The sequence below is a fragment of the Anas acuta genome, chromosome 20 (genome assembly GCF_963932015.1).
Source record: "Anas acuta chromosome 20, bAnaAcu1.1, whole genome shotgun sequence".
Classification (NCBI taxonomy): Eukaryota; Metazoa; Chordata; class Aves; order Anseriformes; family Anatidae; genus Anas; species Anas acuta.
In genome coordinates this window covers 9,969,688-9,989,440 of record NC_088998.1, presented here as the reverse complement: position 1 = coordinate 9,989,440, position 19,753 = coordinate 9,969,688, and the positions used below count along the sequence as shown (strand labels likewise).

The window sequence follows — 19,753 nt, the reverse complement described above, 5'->3', positions numbered from 1 at the left end:
AAGTGGCTAACGCTTGGTTCACGTTTCTCCCACTAGGTCATCCTCTTTCAGTACTGACTGCGCGAGCTCTTCCTCATCTGCCCACGGCGCTACCAGCACCACTGCCCCTCAGTCGCTGAAACAGCGTCCAGCCCGAGGCAACTGTTCTCAGTCATGCAGGAGAAACTCAGATCCAGCACTCTCAGTTGTTCCCATTGACCAGCATCTAACATCCACTATTATTTCTCCAGCAACACTCTGTGTATGTGTGTGTCGAGTGCAGAGTTACATTTTTCACTTGTTTCTTGTGGACTTGTAGAATGACAGTGAGTCTCTCCAAGGCAATGCCAGACACAGCCAAAATTAGTGACTCTGCTGTGCTTACAAATCCTGCTCCCCAGTCACGGGAATATGAACAGATCAGTTCACGCTGAGTCACAGGGGGTTCGATGATCACCTATGAATATAAAGAAAGGAGGAATTTACGTGGTTTGGCCTGATTCTCTTTTTGCACCAGTGAAGCAGTGTTGGTTCCCGGACGTCCCTCCTTATTTACACTTGCATGTGTGAAATCCGAAATGGGCTCTTTGGCTCAGCAACTCAATATACACACAGGACTCCTGAGCCAAAGCCGCAGGTAGCTGTGGCTCCACTAAGTGGAAAACATGATGCCAGCTGGAAATAGGCAGTTTTCCTTCCTCCTCAAAGTGCTTTAGAATCACATGTCCTTTGATCACTCTGTAAGGTAAGTAAACCTTAGTGTTTCCCCCCCTCATTTTGTAGGGGGGGAAACGGAGATGTCCTGAACCGAAAGGAGCGGTGGGGGTTGGTGGCAGAGCCAGGTTTAGCACTCTGAAGGTTTTGATTGCTGACTTGTTCTCAGAGCACTGAATATCTCTCTCCTCTCACAGCCATCTGCCAAATCTTTCATTGTTGTTTTTATTATTAGTCTCATTTTTTATTAACAAGCTACTTTATTTCCGTGGAGTCATGTTGGATCACAAATGGGTGATTTCAAAGTGTACCTACACAAAACTTAGGCACTCCATACACTGGGCCTGGGGAATCCTTAAAGGAAGCTGATCGTAAATGCGTAGAAAAGTCTTGCCCTGGTACGGGCCCCAGGAGAGGGACCCAGCGCCGTGCTCAGTGCTCGCTGAGGGCAGCAGGGGAGGAACCCGGGGGCAGGCAGGGAGGTGCAGCCGGCGGTAAGGCCGGCAGGAGCGGTCCTGGCTGAGTGGCAGCAAGGTGACGGCGTATTCCTTTGTCTGGCAGCGCCCGATTACCTCTGCCCTTGCCTTGTTCCCCCTTCCCGGAGCACGACTGTGGCTTCTGCCATGGCTGGGATGGAGGCGCAGCCCCAGCCGGCTGCTTGCGGAGGAGCGGGCGATGCGGGGCTCACCCTCAGAGGCAGTCTCACTGCAACAACAAAGGAAGTACTCGGCCCTCTGGCCCCAAATCAGGAAAAAGCCTCTGAAATGATACTTCATTGACCGTAAGAACAAAAGTAAACAGCTAGCGTTTGCCAGCCCTTCTCAGCTTGCAGCAAGCCATGAGCAGGCCGATAACAAAACCTCTCTCCACATGAGCGCACGGGTCTGTCTTGCTGCTCGGTGTCTGCGCGGCATTTCCAAGAATGTGAAAGCCTACCATGAGCCACAGTTAGTGCGTGACGTGACTGATACACGTGTTTTTCTCTCGGGGAGATCCATCTCCAGCAGCCCTTGGTGGCTGAGCCGGGCGGGTGGCACCAGGCCGGGCCTGCTGGGTGCTGGTGGCCCTGGACAGTCACCAAAGGCTGCTCAGGGACTTGTGTGAGGAGACACGGATATCTGCCAAGGTGGCCACCGAGATCTCTTGATTTGAGGAATAACCAAATGCAAGCACACGCTGATATGTGTTGGAACAAATACGTACAAACCTCTGTGTGTGTATGTATGTAAAGCAGGGAGAGTGATGGTAGTGTTCGGACAGTGAGGCCAGTATTCTACCTGCAGCTAGCAGCTCTACCTCCATTTTAAAACAGCATTTGGAAGGAGGGAGGAAATTAGGTCCTTAAAGTATTATTGTCACCTCCTGACGCACCAATAACCACTTCTAGCGTGTGACCCACCACAAGGGACTCCCACATCTGTGGCCTGGCAGCAACCACCGCTCCAAAGTGTCTCAGTGGGGCAGGAACGGTCACAAGCTCCCATTCCTGCTGCTTTTCTCCCTGTCTGTAGCGATGAGCGAAAGGACTGGCAGACCTTTTGTTGGCTGTGAGTGCTGCTTCCCGGCCTGGGTGGCTGCGGGGTGTACGTGGCGTGCTGTGTCCGCGTGAAACGGCCTTCAGATGCTGGGGGTGGTCGGCGGGGTCACCAGGGCCCCACTTTCTTCTCCGTTTGTGCTCGCGCATTGGAATGATTGTTTAGTTGTGGACTTAGTGCTATAAACTAATGGGTAGCTGTCCAATTTAAGGCTGAAGGAGAGACCTCAGGCTGTAACTTGACCTGACATCCCCCAGTACTTGAGATTTCCACAACTGTTTTGCTGAGGGAGAAAACGGTCTGTTGCATTTATCTTCTGTCTCAGCAGTGCAGTGAAAGGGAGGCTATTAACTATGTATCTGCTAAATATCAGCTTAGTCACTGACCAAGAGAACCACTTGTGAAATGTACTGTATGTCAAAGTTTTTGTAGCTGATACCACGGACGGGACCAGCATGCGAAGCGCAGGGTAACGCGGAGGTCTCTCCCCGGCCGCGCTGTGCTCACAGCGACCTGCACCGCACAGACCCTGCCCGAGGGCAGCTCCCCCGTAAGTAGCCAGGAGCAGCTTTGCTAATTCAGAAATCAGGCTCTGTTCATATTAAGCCCAAATTGTTTGCAAAAACTGGAAGCAATTCAGCTTGTGCAGTTTTAGAGCTAATTATGTGTATGGAAAATACTCAACTCTACCAAGAATGTAAGAAATTCTCTAATTTATTCAATACGTTGTTTCACAATATATTTCACACTGACTGTTGCCACTGAACCAAACCTTATCTCAGGTCATTTGCATTCATCTCCTGTCTGTAGATTTAAAAAAAAAAAAAAGAAAAGAAAAGAAAAGAAAAGAAAAAGTAAAACTCATTCTCATTTTCTTCGTTTATTCAGTAATTGCCAAATAAGTCCTGGTGCAGCAATGCAGACTCCATGTATTAAACTTTTCCAGTTGCTATTTACAAAAACTTTTGCAGACAAAATCTGGTGAAGATAGGCAGTGAAAGGCTTTTCACTCGATTTTAATAAGGTAACTAAATATAGTGAGGGTCTGAAAGTGGAATGGTTTACAATTTTATTGCTTTTTTTTTTTTTTTCTTTTGGCTCACGCTGGTTAACCCCAATGCCCTAGCTAAAGGTGCTTACACAACTTACTAGTTGGGACGGGGGAGTGGGAATCAATCCTGCACTACTATCAGTGATATATCTGTAGGATGCCAACTATAGACACATCGGTTTTATTTCATCAGCCAATCATTTTGTTGTAGCATGTTGCAATTATGCATGTCTTGGCTACAATGGTTAAAAAATTCTCTAAATGAATGGACAGTCAAGACTAATATTTATTTTAAAAATTAAAACTAAATTGTAAGCACTTTTTTGTAAAACCAATGTCTGTTTTGTTACATACTTTTAATGTTGTGCTTTGTAAATGTCTTATTTGTGTAATAAATAAAGTTAATGCAAGTAGAAGTGCTGGCACTTACATCCAGAAAATGATGTAATTCCATTTTATTTTATTTTTAAATACTTTCTGGCTTACTAATCAAGCAGCAACCCACCCAGTTTTCCTCTTTTATTATTTTGTTAAACTCTGGCTTCAGGAGAGTTCAACAAACGTTCGTAGTAAATGGATATAATTTCCTAGTTAGCAAACCAGTCATTAAAGAATACCTCTGGTGTACATTATTACAATGATCAATCAATATCAAAGTACTGAGCAAAAAGAGAGGAAAGGAATTCACCAGGACAGCTAACTAAAATCTGGGAAAATAATGTTGATTAAGATGGATTTGAATGACTTCAACACTGAATCTGAGGCACTCTTTTTAACAAATTGTTTTCAAGCTTAATAACGTGTATATATACCACACTACACACCTCTCAGGAATATTACTGTGAGTACAGTCTGCTCTTTTTCCATGGCTTTTTCTCAGCATGACTGATTAAATGATTATTTCCATTTTTGTTTATGCTGACAAAGATGACGAAAAGATTATATTCCTGTAGAGGGAAGGGGTGATATAAATCTGTGTGGACAAATTAGACTTATTGTGAATCAGATTACCTGCTTTAGATTATTATTGTCTAGCAAAACCAATTTTCATGGTTTAGGTTTATGCCCAGTTGTTTCATCCTCAGCTTTCCGGCAGGTCCGAATGATCCACTCATGCTCATCATCATCTAAAAGGGAGAGAAAGAGAAGGCCAAATATCACCATTTCACACCTGCTTTTTGCATTACCAGGGTCCAGCTCAAACAATTTTTCCTTTGAGGAAAAAATATCCGTTCTTAGCCATTGGCATCTCTTAGAACACATTTTTGTTTCTTGAAAAGATTTTGTGCTGTTGTGTTGGAATGTGTCAAGGCAGGAGACACTGAATACATGGCAATGATTCTGAGTACTCAGCTATTTGATAGGATTAACATGGGCAGAACTGAAATTTATGCTCTTTTTGGAGTTTTTATGACCATTTACAGGAAATCTGTTGAAAATATCAGAAGTGAAGTTACACATTTTTGAATACTATGTCTGCATTGCTTGTCAGGTTATGAAAAGTGAAGGTAATGGAAAATCTACAGTCAAAGCCTAAGTTCTTCTCTTCCAGTTTTTCTTTCGGTGCTGTTTTTGAAATGTACATTATGATTGGTATCAATAAGCTGATATAGTACTGATGGGCGTGTTATAGATCATCTTCTGTGTCCCTTGTTAGTATTCATGTCTGTCATATTCTCAGAGAACAACAGTGTGAAAAGAAAAAAAAACAAACACAAAACAAAGATAATGTAGGAAAAAACAACTGTCCAGCGAAGTTTGAATAGAAATTGTGTGTATGATTACAAAAAAATAACGTGGCAAATATAAGTTGTGGCTTCTTTATTCCAGGGACTTAAACAGACTTGTCTTCAAAAACTGTTCTGCAGACTTTTTTTTTTTTTCACTTGCTTAGGGGAAAAGTGATCTGTCTAGTAGACCAGGAAAAAACAAACTTCAAAAAGCCTTGGGAAAAAATCAAGGTATTGCTTAAAACAATACCTGTATTTATTTTTGTATAAATGAAATATATTAGAGCTGCTTCTTGTGTTTACCACTCTCTTAAGAAATTCACATTATCTGCTTGTGACATGTGCTTCTCACTTGCTTCCTCCTAAACTGTAAGCTTTTGTAGCAGCCTTTATTACCTGAAAGCCCAGATGGTTACAAGAAAGATGGAGCAGAGGGAGCTGTGATTGTGGTGCTGTGAACACCACTTGGCATAGCTCATGATCCCACCTTGCACAGCTGAGAGCCCTGCTCAGTTAGGTCAAAACAGATCAACAAAGAAGAATACTGCTTGTAAGGAGTCAAATTTTCCTGGAAACCTTTTGACTGGGGAGTTGTACCTTTCAGCTAAAGTGACATGGTAGCATTTTGAATGTAAAGGTAGGAAGGTCCTGGGAGTGCAGCTGTGCTCATCTCAAAAGTGAATGGTCGCAGAAGGGTATGTGACAAACTAGTTCTGATGTACAAGAGTGTTCAAGTATGTGCCTAAATCTCAGTGACTCCAGTGGGTTTTGAATCGTCAGCTTTGTCTCTTTTTTTCTTTTTTTTTTTTTTTTCCTTAATGCTGCCCTTTCCTATTTCTCCTTTCTGTTAAGTGAGCTGAGTGCAGGTCTTCCCTTCTCATAAGGTGCTGCTCACAAGGAGCTCTATTGGCATCCTAGTAAAAGCCTGCTAGAGTGAGGTCTGTGCCAAAGCATTCACCCCTTGTCTAAATGGCAGCACTTGTCTGACACCCTTGACAAACAGTAGTCAGAAAGCTCTGTGAATTTCAGGAGGGTTTTCCTAGGAGCCACTTTCCCAGTCTGGTCTTTGCCTGCAGCCACTGGTCTCTAGTCAATGTGGCTGCTCATGCCGGCTGAGCGTGCCCCAGTGACTGTGCATGGGGTAGAAAACACACCTGGACTGCCGTTGTTCCAACAGCCCAGGCTGTAGGTTTGCTTTAGTGACTGAATCATTTTGATAGAGCACCTAAGTACTGGTCTTTCTGTCGTGGACATGATACCTCTTTCACTATGTGTTATTTACTTTGAATTGAAAGGTCTGTAACAAAACACCCCATTTATGGCACATTTCTTATTCAGGCGTAAACTAGGAGAAAATAAATGCTGGGAAATAAGCTAAAAAGAAAATTAAAAAGATAAGCAGTGAATCTTGCTTACAGACCACACAATCCTTACACAGGCAGAGATTCCATTGAGGGCTGCAGCAGGAATGCAAATGTGGTCCTTAAGCTTTCTTAAAAACAACATCAAAGCCATAATCAATGTGCTGGCTTTTGTTCTATGCACTAGGTGTTCCGGCTCTGTAATGATGCGATCACGTGAGCCCAGGCTATGACAGACGTTGTCCAGTCCGGGTATCTCTGCGGTTTTAGCTGGGATCTCCCTGACTAAGAAAAATAGTTTATCTGAGCTTGTAATAATCACAAGGAAATGAAACTTTGCCTATTTCCATCACAGTGAAGGAATAAACATGCTCCACATGCTACACGTCAGCACTATCTAGCTCATATTTGGGTAATGATATAATTGGCTCACCAAGTACTAATCAGTTCACCTTCCTAGTGAGAAATCTGTTGTGGTCACACAACAGCATCAGGGCTATAGGCACTAAGAAAGGCAGATGCTACTTTTGGCTTTGTTTTATGGATTTCCACCACATCCTTGCTTTGCCTAGGTTGTTTCCTTCTGCACTCGATATTTTCCTGATCTTCTAGGAAAGCACACAAGGCTGATTGTGGTAGGGATTTTAGCCTCCACAAACCAATCTCAAAACATCTCGGTTCATACAGGAATCTGAGCCCAGGCAAATTAAATTCATGTTCATAAACACTACTTAACTTGCATATAGTTTAATCAGCTGCAAAAACTGAATGAGCTATATGAGTTTCAACTTTATACAAGAAAATGAATAATAGATGTAATGACTTCATATTCAAAAAATAATCTAAAGTAAATCCCAGAGATGCCATCCAACCCAAGCACACTGCACAACCGCTCCTTGGTCTAGGTAAGGGGAAATGAAAGCTTTGATCCAGCATAGCTAGAAGAACCACAAAACCAGACATCAGAATGGCTCCAGGGCTAGCTATGTGAGAAGAGGCAGAGAAATATTAGAATGTAAAGAGTTAAGCTATGGTAAAACATACTTTTGCTACACTAAAGAAGACTGGTTGATAATTACTGTAGTTTTAGGGCTATTTGAATCAGTGCAGCTGCAACCTCTTCAGTAGTAACCCCTGAAACAAGACAAACTGGGTTTATTGTACTGAACAAGTCTTAAAGCTCCTCCCTGATTGTTAGTAATTGGCAGCAATGGACTTAACAGCCTCTTGACTACCCTTTTTACACTCTACCTGACTGTGCAGCTAACAATTTAAATCACAGATGCCGATCCTTCTTTGTGGCAGCTGCTTGTTAACTACACGTTCCTCTTTTTCTGTCACTGGCTGCTTCCATAACCCTGCAACACCAGGGTTAGATTGGAGAATCACATTTCATCAATATTTAAAATGGAATTAAACCTTGAAGTTTGATTAATGCTACCAGATAGTGAGTTGTAATTACTATTTTGCAAATTGCGATTGTTTGAATATGTTAATATGATTGTCTAAGCACATCTTCACCTTCAGAAGTAATTTTCCCTTTAAAAAAGATTTGAAAAAAATACAAACTCTTTAATCAGTGGTAAATTATCACCCTGTGCACAATTAGGTAGTATGGGGTTCTTCACGTTGTGCACTGAATTTTGTGTCAGCATATTTATCTTTACAAGTTTATCCATTTTTTTTAGATTTTCCTCAGTAGAATATACAGTCATGGAACAGACTTTGCTGAAACAGGACTAATGTTTACATTTGAAGGTAAAGAAAACAGCTTTGGCTGAAAATTTTATTGTAATCTGGTGTCTCCCTTTTCAGTTAGTAAACATTAACAAATTATTTATTCAAAAGTTAGTGAAATATAACAATCATTATCACGACATACAACTGAAATCTTCAAAGAGAGAGAGATTGAGTTAGATCTTAATGGATGAGCTGTTAGAATACATGTAAGTATTGATTGATTCTTGTGAATTATTTCCTTATGCCTCAATCAAAAAAAATCAGTTTTCTACAACCCACAAGATACATTTTGAATATTGTGAGCCACATCCTCAGCCAGCCCAAACTGAGACAGCTCCTCTTTAATTTATATAATTAATTCAAGCTGTTTTCATTAAGCAGGCCCAAAGCATATGGGGCCAACCCTGGTAGCCACCTGCACAACCCATCCCCAGAACACCGTCTTTCCCCAGTGGATGATTGCCCTGGGGTGGAAATCCTAGTGCTCTGCTGTTAGACACTGCTTACGTGGTCAGCAGGTCAGTTGGGACAGAGAATTTTTAGGCACCTAAGACCCCGTTAAGCCTGTTGGTCCTACTGTGTTTCTGTAAGTAGCCGTTTTTGTATTAATTCTTCTTAACTACTTCTTTGCAAGTTTCTTCCTTGTTCTGAGTGGCTTTAGGGGAAGCTGCAAATAGCAGCAAAATTCAAGCAGTGCCTGTCAGAAATGCTGCTAGGTGTATTACGAGGTGCGCTCAAGCTGCATCCCCCTCAAAACAGTGGATTTGAGCTCAACATTTCTGCAAAATGAAACCATTTGCCTAATTTCTAGTGTTCAGCTAATAGTGGCAGAAGAGACTTCCCCAACTACACACTCCCATTTTCTCTCTCAAGGGGGATTAGAAACAGCTGAAAATTCAGGGTGGGCTTGCTTCAGGGTGCTTCCAAAGGATGGCTTGAAAATACACTGTAATTTAGGTGCATTTAGTCTTCCTATATTAAATGCATATTGCAAAGTTTAGAATGATTTTCTCCTAGCTATCGCATTTCTGTATTGCTTCTGGAAACCTCAGCTGTGAGAGATTTCTTGGGACTCTTCATGCTTAGGTGTATGCCGTGATGCAGACTGCCAGCAAACAGCACTGTTGTCTTGCAGGCTTCAGGATTTGCCCTCTACCCAGTGCTTCCTCAGGAAGCCACCCAGAGGTGCACAGGAGGATGCACTGCATTGAACCTAGAACATTTAGTGGCTCACCCAGGGAAGAAGCTACACTGTTCACCTTAAAAGCCTTCCAGATGCTGTGGTCTGACTGTGTTAGGCCTTCATACTGCACTTTGCAGCTGTATGTGGTTCTGGTGTCTTAAAGGCTTTATCTACACTGGAGGCTCGATGTGCTACCCCTGCTGCACTCCAAAATTCAGATCCGTGGCTCCTTCCTCTGCTCAGTGGTGAGCTGGGACCACGCACAAGTGTGCATCATCCCTTTGTTCTCTCTTGCTGCTGTTCAAAGCCGTGTGAGCCAGAAGGGAAGTAGCTGTGCCCCAAAACATCCCTCCATCAGGACGACTGGAGGCTCACAACGCCCCTGTAGCTGTGCAGGCACGGCCGTGTGTCACAGCAGCTTTCCATGAACACGGTTTGTCAGAGCGGGTGTTTACAGTAGACAATCCTTGAACTAGAGCTGAGTTTCCTCTCTGTTTGTAGAGGGCCAGGCACACACAGAACATTGTAAACAACAATATCAGTTAATTCTTTCACATGCCTGACTCCTCCCATCACCCGCAGTGCAGTTTATCATGTTCTTCCACTGCACAATTACAATCATATGTGATAGCATCTCAGCCATGGATTCTGCCTGGCACACCCCTTTCATTTCCACTGCCCCTCTGGGTCCCTAGCACCACTTTCCTTACTGTGCCTGACCTCACCAACATCAAGGCTGGCAAGAAAATGGAAAACATGTTTTCAATTAACCTTTGCTTCCACCCACAAATTCTCACCCTTCCATTTACATTTAATTACTGTAATTCCAAAATGGCCCAAAAATGAACTTTCCATGTCTTGTAAAACTTGTTTGCGCATGAACTGTATAGCTGACTATAAGTGCCTATAAGAACTGTGTATAACCTGTCTAATGGATTCACAATGGGATGGCTAGCACACAAACAAAGTTGTTTTTCTTGGCATGCCACTATTTGGAACTGAGATTTTCACAGTTTTCAAAACGATAAGTATTTTAAGACCAGGAAACCACAAGGAACAACATACTTGCAAAAGCCATAGCTACTGAAATTCCTGTAACGACTTGTATCATGATGCATATATTAATATTATCATTGCTGGTTATAGTGTTGAATATAAATCATGTTGTTTCATAATCTATTTTCCTGAATGGAAGATATTTTATATTAAAACACAAAAAACAAATTTAATATAAAAATATTTTCTTGGTTACACAAACGAGGGGGCTCCAACTATGCCTGTCACCTGAATAGACTTTGATACAGAGAAAGACGTAAGTATGCATTTTGCAGTGGCATTCAAAATGTGCCTGATCTTAACACGTCTATATAAAAAGAAAGGAAAAGAGCAGACAAAAGGTAGGAGAATCAGTCCAACGTTAAAAAAGGTGTTCAGGGTAGAATAATAAAAGATATGAAGCTACTTCTCTTAGGAGTCTGGGATCTTCTCTTTAAGCAGACTCAATTTCCTTCTCTCCGACATTCATTCTCTTGTTGTGCCCATTCAGCTGTCTCCAGAACGATATGTGCTGATGTTTTGCCTCTCTGCCTCCTAACATTTGGGTCCTCAACTAATTTATTTGTTGAGCACTGTGGATTATTTATGTCCAAAGCTCTCACATCAGGCCAAAGGCCACCTATCTAAAAAAAAATAGCAGGAAATAGGCAAGAGACACTTGGAGATCCAGATGAAAGTGTTATGATAAAATTTCTAACCTTCCTTGTGCTGTAATATTTTTCAAGTTTTCTTACTATCACAGAAGCAATGAGTCTGGAAAGCAAGTACCAGAAAACTGCAGTTTTATAGGAATGTTGGCAGAACAGCTATCCTAGGACTAACTGCAAGGGCAAAAAAGTATATGGGGGATGGAGGAGACAAGACCAAACGGTGAATTTGTATGGACTTGTGTAGAGCCTAGAGGGTAAAGAAAACAAGCTGAGTGCAGTGGCAGAGAGACAAAATACTTATTGCAAAGGTATTTTGGAGGAATTTCTATAAAACAGGCCAGAAAGATGGGTCAGCAGTAGTCAGAGGAGAACATGAGAAGGACAAGAGCTTCAGCTGTTGGAAGAAAAGCAAAAGGCTTCTGACTTTCACATGCTCGACTGGTGTAAATGGAGAGTAGTATTGGCTCTCTATTTTACTAAACCCCTTTTTCAGAAATAAGTTTGCTAGCCAAAGTAAAGAGAAAAAGATCAATGGAGAGCAATAAATGGCATTTAACATAAAAATACATGAAATTTACAATTCAGTTAACTTGTCAAATGTTAAAAAATCAGCAAACAATAGACACAATTTGTTTTGTTCAGAGCCCAGAGGTAGAGACCAAATTCTCTAAATTAATTTCTGCAAAAGCTGTTTTTTTTTTTTTTTTTTTTTTTTCCAAACAGGTCTGGATCCTATTCGTTGTAGAATATACTGATTACCAACTATTTTTAAGAGCTTTACACAAACATTATTTCTTTTGTTGTGTGAAATGCAGAATCAGCCATCTGGCAAATGCCCCAGAGCTAAAATCTTTTACATGACATATAATTCAAAATGATTAAATATACAACAGAAAATAGCTATAGCATTGCACTTAAAATAGCATGAACTTTTACTGCCGATCAAAACTGATTTCTTTAGCTTAACAAGTATCCAAAGAACAATTATTTGAAGAGCTTTTAAGAGTTTCAATATGTAGGAACTAAACCTCATCTAAATTCAGTATCTTAAGTCAAATAAAAAAGAAACAAATGTACAAAAGATTAAATGGTCCTGTGTTATAAGTAGACATTTAAATCTATGGGAAGCTAAATTCATTCGAACAAAAATACTATATTCCCTGTGTATGTGTATTGCTGAGGCTTTCCTCTCCACTGCTAAGGGCATCTGCCAAAACAACTCTTACATTCTTAGGCAATGACTAGGGACTAGCCTGGAATCAGACTGTTCATCCACTCCCTCCATCATCAGAATGGGCAATTTCAAAGAAGAACAGGGAATAAAGCTCAGTGCATGATCCCTAACTGCAGTCAATCTTTTTTTTTCTTTCTTTTTTTTTTTTTTCTTCCCTGCACCACAGTCAACTATAAGTTAAACTTGCTGTCTTTTCTCCAGAAATACTCCAGGCCTGAAAAATTGCCAGGTCCTCATCCCACACCCAATTCTCCAGTAGTTTATGAGAAAGAGCACGCAAACATCTGCATGTATTTGGGGTACATGAGGGTAGGTACAGAAATATTACCCTGCGTAATTATTGAGTGGTTATGGCTCTGTTTCTGAACTACATTTTTCAGACAAGTCAATGTCTACTTTCCTCAGAAAGCACTTGGTGCAAGTCACTGCTGAGCTTTAAGACAAAAAAAAAAAAAAAAAAGTCTAAATGTAGATTCATCTCATGGATTTACATACTTGGATAAGCCTGAAATGGATGAATAGATCTCTGCTGACTTTCAAAAAAAATTGCTTCTAAATTCTTTCAGACCAAGCATGAGAACCTTCATGCCAAGGTAACAACGTGAGGAAACTCTAAGGCCATGATTACTAGGACTTAGAATTAAAACGTGTTCTTAAACTTGCCTGTGGAGTTGGGTCAGCCTCAAAACCAAGGAACCTTGGATGTCCTAAAACCAGTCTTCTTAAAACTAGAATAAAATTATATTCTTGAGTCTTGACCTTTTCAGGTTATAATGATTCCTGAAGCAGCAGGACTTTCCCTGCTGCTTTTTATGAGACTTTCAGGCTTGTAGAAATCCTAAGCTGATTGCTGGCTGGCTTGGGACTGCAGCAATACCAAAACCACTCCTCCTAATAGGCACTTTTCTTTGGTTTTCTGGGCCTAATCCTGCTCTTAGTTACACGTATATTAATTCAGATACCTTACTGAGTTTAAAGTGTAAAGTCAGACTCCGGGTCTTCCTGTTCTTGATCTTATATGAAGAGAGGCACATATTTCAGGTAATACTGGCTGCAGTATAGAAAGCTACCCTATGCACCATATTCATACTAATTAAGCCTAAAAATGGAACATGAAAATAGAAGCACAAATATTATCATGCTCTTGCTCTTTGTAGCATGATTTATACTATTTAACCCAGCATCAGGGTAGGTGCAGGAGAAACATCAGTTTTCATCAGAAGTATCTTTGCTTTTCATCAGAAGAAAGGTGACTCAGGCAATCTCCTATCATCCTTTCCTCAGGAGAACAAGATTTCTGTTTCTGACAGTATTTTCTCTTTGAAAGCTATGGGCCTCTCCAATATTTGTGGCTCCTAAAATCTGAATCATTTCTCTTCTTGTACCTCCCTGCTTTGCATTAAACATAACGTCATATATTTCCTACTTTTCACTGGAAAAATGGGAAATCTTCCCATCTTTCTATTGACCAAACTCGTTCACAAAGATGCCAGGAGTCAAATTTTTTTTTGGGGGGGAATACTCTGAGTGAAACAGGAGGCTGGTCCCAGAGCCTATTCAAAATAAACAACGTATCTTCTTACAAATGAGTATTCCTATTCTTATTTATGTGTCCAATTTTGTGTACTTCACAATACAAGAGAAAAAAAAGAAAAGATTGAGGAACACATGAGGAATCAAGAGAAATTTGAGCATCCCCAAGGAAACGGAGGTTTAGGGATGGAGTAATAACTGCAAGATTGCAATGAGAATTTGGAAAACTTTGCTAGATAAAAAGTATAACAAAACTGTTGCTGTCATTTCGTTCCCTGGACCTGATTATATTTTCATGATGGGCCTTTGCACTGCTTTAACTGTAAGAGCTTTAAGTAAATGAGGATCAGACCTCCATGCTAGTGAAATGCAAAGCTTGCCAAATTTAACAGGAGTCTCTACGGTACTCTACAAACACTCATCCTGACAAAGAAGCGGTGGAAGCAAACTCAGTAATTTCAAATGGAGTCTATTTGTTTCTCTTCTGGAATGATACCTGGATGCTGCCAATTTGGCAGGAAAGCCAGTGCCAAGGCAGTATGCTTCCTTGCCCTGTTTCCCCAACAGCCAAGAAACAATCAGCAATTGCTTCATAATAGGGCCAGGGTGAAAGGTGAGAACTGGAGTATTCTTAAAGCCTGCTTCCAGACCTGAGGAAGATAGTGTCATTTTGGTAAACCTGTCAAGCTGTTGTAAGAACTTCCTGAATGCTTCCTACCATCTGCTTTTGATGCTTTCAAGACTTGGCTGGAAGCCTGGAGGTTTTCCTGCTCCTTCCTGCCCAACCTATAATGGAGTAATTCTGGATCTGTTCCCTGTCATTCCAGCCTCTTCCTCAGTTTCTTCTGCTTACAGCTGGGGTTTTTAATTTTTTTTTTTTAAACTGCAGTGGCCTTGTGCCCTGAATCATCTCTCCTGGGGCAGAAAGAGTTCCTCTGATGTTGAACAAGTGCCGGGTTTTTCAATTGTGTTCATGTTCTTAAGAGGAAGGGTCTGGCCTACATGACACATTCCTTCTTCACGCTCACATCAACAAGTTTAACTGTGTGTACACGGCTCTCAATGGAACGGTCACACAAAGCACATCCCCAACAACTCTGTCGGACTGCATGCTGTGCTGGTCTGGTTGGTGAATATTGATTGATATAATTTGTAGAGTTTGAGATAAATGTCATCAAGGACAATGAGTTCAAAGAACAGATTAAAAAACAATAAATTGAATTCCAAGGCGTTCCCTCCTGTACTAATCTGTGTAGGTTCCTGTGTTTTTGGAAAGCATGTTGCTTATCTTCCTCATCAGTAGGCCCACTGCATTCCAGTACTTTGGATCAATGCCATTTGTAATAATCTAGATCAGTTTTTATTCAACGTTTATAAAACAGGCCATGTATCATAGGGTATATTTTATAGCAGATGGTATCTCCAATTCATTTAAGCCCCCTCCTTCACTTCCCTCCTCCAATATCACAGTGCATACTTACAAAAGCTCTTGAAAGTAGAGCTGAGCAGATTTTTTTTCAACAAATAGTAAATTTGCTGAAAAATAGTTTCCAAGAAACAAAACGGTTAAACTGTGGCACGCTGAAACTGAAATGTTCTGTCTTCTAGAAATACCACATCTTCCAATTTAGATGTTTGGGGAAAAAAAAAAAAGTGGGTGGTTGCTTTGAAAAGCATTTTCATTAAAAAAAAAAAAAAATAATTGCACTTAAAAAAGGGTGATAGGTTAAATAATCAGAACACAAAGCATTTGCTTCAGGTCATATCACGTTTTTGAGTTATCCCAGTGTCAACCATTTAGGGATCTTCTGTGTGTATTTAATTTGAAAAGTTTCTCAATTTTCCTCAAGGTTTGTTAATTTGGGGACTGATCCACAAGACCTAATATTTGCCAGATTCTACTCTAAACACAGCTCTAGAAGGTGCCAAGAAAGTTTCCTATTCAGCAAGGCATTTAAACGTAGCCCAAAGACCCATTTAAATAAAGTGGACTGTTCTAACATTTAAAGATAAGCACATACTTAACCTCTTTGCTGATCGCAACAGAGTTTATTCATTTTCAGGATCAATGATGTACAACTTAGCGTACAGTCCCTTTGCTTGAGATTGTAATGGAAGGGATTGATTTTCCTGATATTAAGATATTCAATCGTAATAAACTTTAGGTATTACTTCACTGTAATTTTGCAAAATATAATTTGTACAACTCTGAGGAAACATAAATAGCTGATAAAATCTAAGAAATACTTTAGCTCAGTGATAACAAGACGCAATCATGGACTTTAAAAAAAACTTCAGTTTTAATCATACATCCTAGAAGATATGACAAATACACTTACTAAAATTTACCTTACAGAAGTCAATCATACCTGCGTTTCTCAGAAACCTCAGTTTGTAGTCAACGACAATTCTGGTTTCAGGGTTATAGAATCCATCACCACAGTCGTAACATCCTGCTGGGATTTTTCTAGGAGGATCTAGATTTGTAAGCTGAGAAATGCCTGAATTAAAAACAACAACAACAAAGGATTTGCTTTGTTATTTTTTTTTTTTCCCCTGTATTCATGCCTTTGTCTAGATAAATAACAAATGTTACATCTCCATAGCATTTGCTATACAAACAATATAATTGGTTTACAATAAATTTTATAAAACATTTTTTTCAATTTTGCAGATGTAGAAAATGAAAATGGAGGAATTATGCACAAAATTTATGGGGTAAAAATATATCATTTTGATTTCCTCAGAGTCCTGTGACTCAGACCACTATGCCAACATTACAAATATGACTCCAAACTACAGAACAGGGCCAGGAGAGTCTTGCTGACCTTGCAGAACTACTACGTGTCATCCCTAAAATATTCTATTTATAAAGGGTATTTTATGTATTATGTTACATGTTTCACTCACTTGTTCCTTAGAGATCTTTTCGTGTTTTTACTATGGGCAAATACAGTTCTAAAAGTCTTTTGTGGAAATATAGACTGGACACACATTCATGGTGGTTCCTGCTAAAAAGCTACGCGGGGTAGGTGCGTTCAGACTTTATTTGGTGTTTGGTGCTTGGGTGTTAACTGCTTCTGTTCAACGTGTCTGTACTGAAGGCATGTGGTTCATGTATGGGAAGGTGGAACCCATTCGTTGGGGTATGGTGAGGCACTGGTAAGGCCGAAATCAACCACACGCTGCGGCTGCACGGTGCTCGTCTGGAGGAACGGATGCTCCTGGAGCACAGCCCTCAGCTCGGCTCCTTGCTCAGGACCACAGCCGGGGTTTGGTACCTGCGGGCTTGAGGCCGGAGCAGATTTCTGTGTAGAACCTCCTGTCGTAGCCGTCGCAGTAATGCCACTTCTCGTCCTCGTACTCCAGCCCATCTGCGAAAGTGTATTTCCCCTGCCAACACAAGCAGAGGGGGGCACGGGAGGAGACTGGGGGGGGACAGAACAACCGTGGGGGACACGGGCCGAGCGCCAGCGCCCCACAGCCGCCCCCCAGCCCCGGGGATCGCGGTACCTCAGCGGGCACCCCGCGGTGCCACACCGCCCGGTATCTGCCGCCGCCGGGGAAGAGCAGCTCGCCCTCGCCGTGAAACATCCCGTCCTTCAGCTCGCCCCGGTACTCGGTGCCGGTGGGCAGCGTGTAGGAGCCCCGTCCTTCCATCCTGTGGTGCCACACGGGGCTGTCAGCGCGGAGAGCCCCCCGGCAGCACCCCCTCCTCCTCGCCCCACCGCCCCCACCTGCCGCGCACGGTCTCCCCGCAGTAGCGCCCGCCCGTCACCTCCATGGCGGCGCCTCCGTTGTCGCCATGGCAACACCGCTGAGGGCGGCCCCGAGCCGAGCCTCCCGCGCACGCGCCCTCCCTCCCCTCAGGCGGCCGCGCATGCGCGGTGCCGGCCGGGCGCTGAGGGGAGCTCAAGGAGACGGCGCCGCCATGGCGGGCGGCCCGGGGCTGCCCTCGCTGGAGGAGCTGGAGGTGCCTGAGGTGAGTGAGCGGCCCCGCGGGGCGGCCCCCGGCCCCCGCCCGGCCTCCATTGCCGCTCTGCTCCGCTGTACTGCAGGTGAGAGTCAGCTCGGCCGTGCTGAAGGCCGCGGCCCACCACTACGGCTCGCAGTGCGACCGGCCCAACAAGGAGTTCATGCTGTGCCGCTGGGAGGAGAAGGACCCGCGGCGCTGCCTGCGCGAGGGCCGCCAGGTCAACCAGTGCGCCCTCGACTTCTTCAGGTGAGCCGCCCCGCAGCCCCCTCCCGGGGTCTCGCTGCCGCTGCCCGGCTCCTGGAGGCACGGCCGGTGCCCTTGAGGAAGGGGCGCAGTCGCTGGAGAAAAGGTTGTGCTGTTATTTTATTCTTTGCATGGTTAAATCTCGGGTTGTGCTTTCCCTCAGGGCTCCGTGGGCTCAGCTGCAGGGTGAGTGGCTCCAGGGATTCCTCAGGTTAAGAGAGGAAGGCCCTCAGGGGTCACAGGCTTGCTGTTTCTGCACCTTGCAGCTGTGTTATGGGATCTAGGAAACCAGCCTAAGTTTTACTTCGTCTGTCCTGGGTTGTGTATGCATGCTGTTAGAGAAACTTAGGTTTGAGATTGATGTCTTGTGACAAAAACATAGGGCATGGCATGTGTGGGGATCTTAGGCTGCTGGTAAAGGGCTGTGTTAATTAGTTCAAAGTCTGTCCTCTTCCAGCGTAGCAGCCAGACAGTAATCAAAAACCTCTGTCCTAAGTGTGTCTTCTCGAATTTAACATTTCCAACTGATTTGGAAGTAGCGCATGTTATACAACGCTTCAATATGTTACCTAGCAAAGCAAACACCCGATGTGGGGGAGCTGTGTACGTCTACGTAGGAAGAACACCTTCCACATACTGGTGAAGTTATCATTATCCCTACTTGTAGCTACAGTGCTACAAACTGCAGTGGTATTGGTACAAAGTTCTGTTCAATGGTGCTTTAAATACTGACTTCTGAAGTTTTAAAGTGTTCTTGAGAACAACTACAAAAAACATTTTAGCACAAGTTGAGGCTTGAATGAGTAAGAGAGAAAACATTAAAACTACAATGGTTGCTGAACGTTTTCTTTCTGTGTTGTCTTGCAGGAAGATTAAGACTCACTGTGCAGAGCCATTTACTGAATACTGGACGTGCATTGACTATACCAACTTGCAGGAGCTTCGTCGATGCCGAAAGCAGCAGGCAGTGTTTGATAACTGTGTGCTAGAGAAGTTGGGTTGGGTGAGACCTGAACTGGGAGATCTCTCTAAGGTAACTTCCTATCTCTTGGGTTGGATAGCCAGGTTCTTCTTTCCCTATGTGCATTTTTCCGGACCGGGTCTCAAACTTTCCACACCTAGAAGGTGATGTATGAACTCAACACTGGAAAATTGTGGATTTTACTAAATGTAGGACTCTTCTAGCATTCTGTAGGGTTGGGAGTGAATGCATTGCTTTCATGGAGGACCTGCACTTTTCTCACACAATTCTAGCTACTCTTCTTGCTTTTTCTAATGCAGAGACTTTTTCTTCAGGAGTGAGGCTCACATGTTCATAGAACTACAATGTAGCTATGAATAAAGTGCCCCTCTTCTCCATTTATTTAAAGTACTTTGCAGATAGGAGCTCTTATCGGATCAGCGATGTATCCCTAGCGTGGTTTGGTGGTACCTCCATTAAAGTCTGACTTAATCTAGCTTTTCTGTTAAATGCTGTAAGAAGTTGTATCATTCCTTTCTTTTTCTTTCCAGGTCACAAAAGTGAAGACGGACCGACCTATCCCTGACAATGTCTATCATTCTAGGCCTAGACCAGAACCAAATCCACCCATTGAAGGAGAGCTGAAGCCTTCTCCATATGGCAGTAGGCTATTTTTCTGGTCCTGGTAAAGTGGGCAAACTATCCTGTAATTAAAATGCAAAGATATGTTGCTCTCAAATGTAAATTGTTCAGTATACGTTGGGTATAACTTTAAATGTAATGATTAAAAAGAAAAAACAAACAAAA

The 19,753-nt window shown here is 42.5% G+C and overlaps 3 protein-coding genes across 10 annotated transcripts in view; 2 read left to right on the top strand and 1 right to left on the bottom strand.

Moving 5' to 3' along the window:
- LHX6 (LIM homeobox 6) overlaps positions 1-3,719 on the top strand; it is a 16,819-nt gene extending 13,100 nt beyond the window's left edge. For all 6 annotated transcript variants that reach the window (XM_068656775.1, XM_068656772.1, XM_068656771.1 and 3 more), the window contains one exon: positions 37-3,719. In XM_068656775.1, the coding sequence (XP_068512876.1) occupies positions 37-57 (21 nt within the window). In that variant the 3' untranslated portion in view covers positions 58-3,719. The remainder of the gene's footprint in view (positions 1-36) is intronic.
- MORN5 (MORN repeat containing 5) lies at positions 2,928-17,648 on the bottom strand. 3 transcript variants are annotated; one of them, XM_068656779.1, is made up of 6 exons: positions 17,545-17,648; positions 17,280-17,427; positions 17,048-17,159; positions 16,136-16,267; positions 4,291-4,406; positions 2,928-3,032 (listed from the first exon to the last, which is right to left on the bottom strand). In XM_068656779.1, exons 1-5 carry the CDS (start codon positions 17,646-17,648, stop codon positions 4,327-4,329), a joined length of 576 nt encoding a protein of 191 aa, XP_068512880.1. In that variant the 3' UTR covers positions 2,928-3,032; positions 4,291-4,326. The 3 variants fall into 3 exon arrangements, with proteins under 3 accessions (XP_068512880.1, XP_068512879.1, XP_068512882.1); XM_068656778.1 differs by lacking the exon at positions 2,928-3,032 and having other exon boundaries at positions 3,090-4,406; XM_068656781.1 differs by lacking the exon at positions 2,928-3,032 and having other exon boundaries at positions 3,090-4,406; positions 17,504-17,605.
- Positions 17,621-19,753, top strand: NDUFA8 (NADH:ubiquinone oxidoreductase subunit A8). The gene is made up of 4 exons (XM_068656777.1): positions 17,621-17,748; positions 17,825-17,988; positions 18,853-19,018; positions 19,498-19,753. The coding sequence occupies exons 1-4, from the start codon at positions 17,647-17,649 to the stop codon at positions 19,633-19,635; spliced, it is 570 nt and encodes a 189-aa protein (XP_068512878.1). The 5' UTR covers positions 17,621-17,646; the 3' UTR covers positions 19,636-19,753.

What these genes read in the sequence shown, in the direction of transcription:
- NDUFA8 (XM_068656777.1), top strand. Translation starts at nt 17,647, where the DNA reads ATGCGCGGTGCCGGCCGGGCGCTGAGGGGAGCTCAAGGAGACGGCGCC. An exon ending in AGGAGCTGGAGGTGCCTGAG is followed by an intron (nt 17,749 to 17,824) that starts GTGAGTGAGCGG and finishes GCTGTACTGCAG; the next exon opens with GTGAGAGTCAGCTCGGCCGT. An exon ending in TGCGCCCTCGACTTCTTCAG is followed by an intron (nt 17,989 to 18,852) that starts GTGAGCCGCCCC and finishes GTTGTCTTGCAG; the next exon opens with GAAGATTAAGACTCACTGTG.
- MORN5 (XM_068656779.1), bottom strand. Translation starts at nt 17,648, where the DNA reads ATGCGCGGCCGCCTGAGGGGAGGGAGGGCGCGTGCGCGGGAGGCTCGG. An exon ending in ACGGAGGCGCCGCCATGGAG is followed by an intron (nt 17,428 to 17,544) that starts GTGACGGGCGGG and finishes GTGGCACCACAG; the next exon opens with GATGGAAGGACGGGGCTCCT. An exon ending in GAGGTTTCTGAGAAACGCAG is followed by an intron (nt 4,407 to 16,135) that starts GTATGATTGACT and finishes TCTCCCTTTTAG; the next exon opens with ATGATGATGAGCATGAGTGG.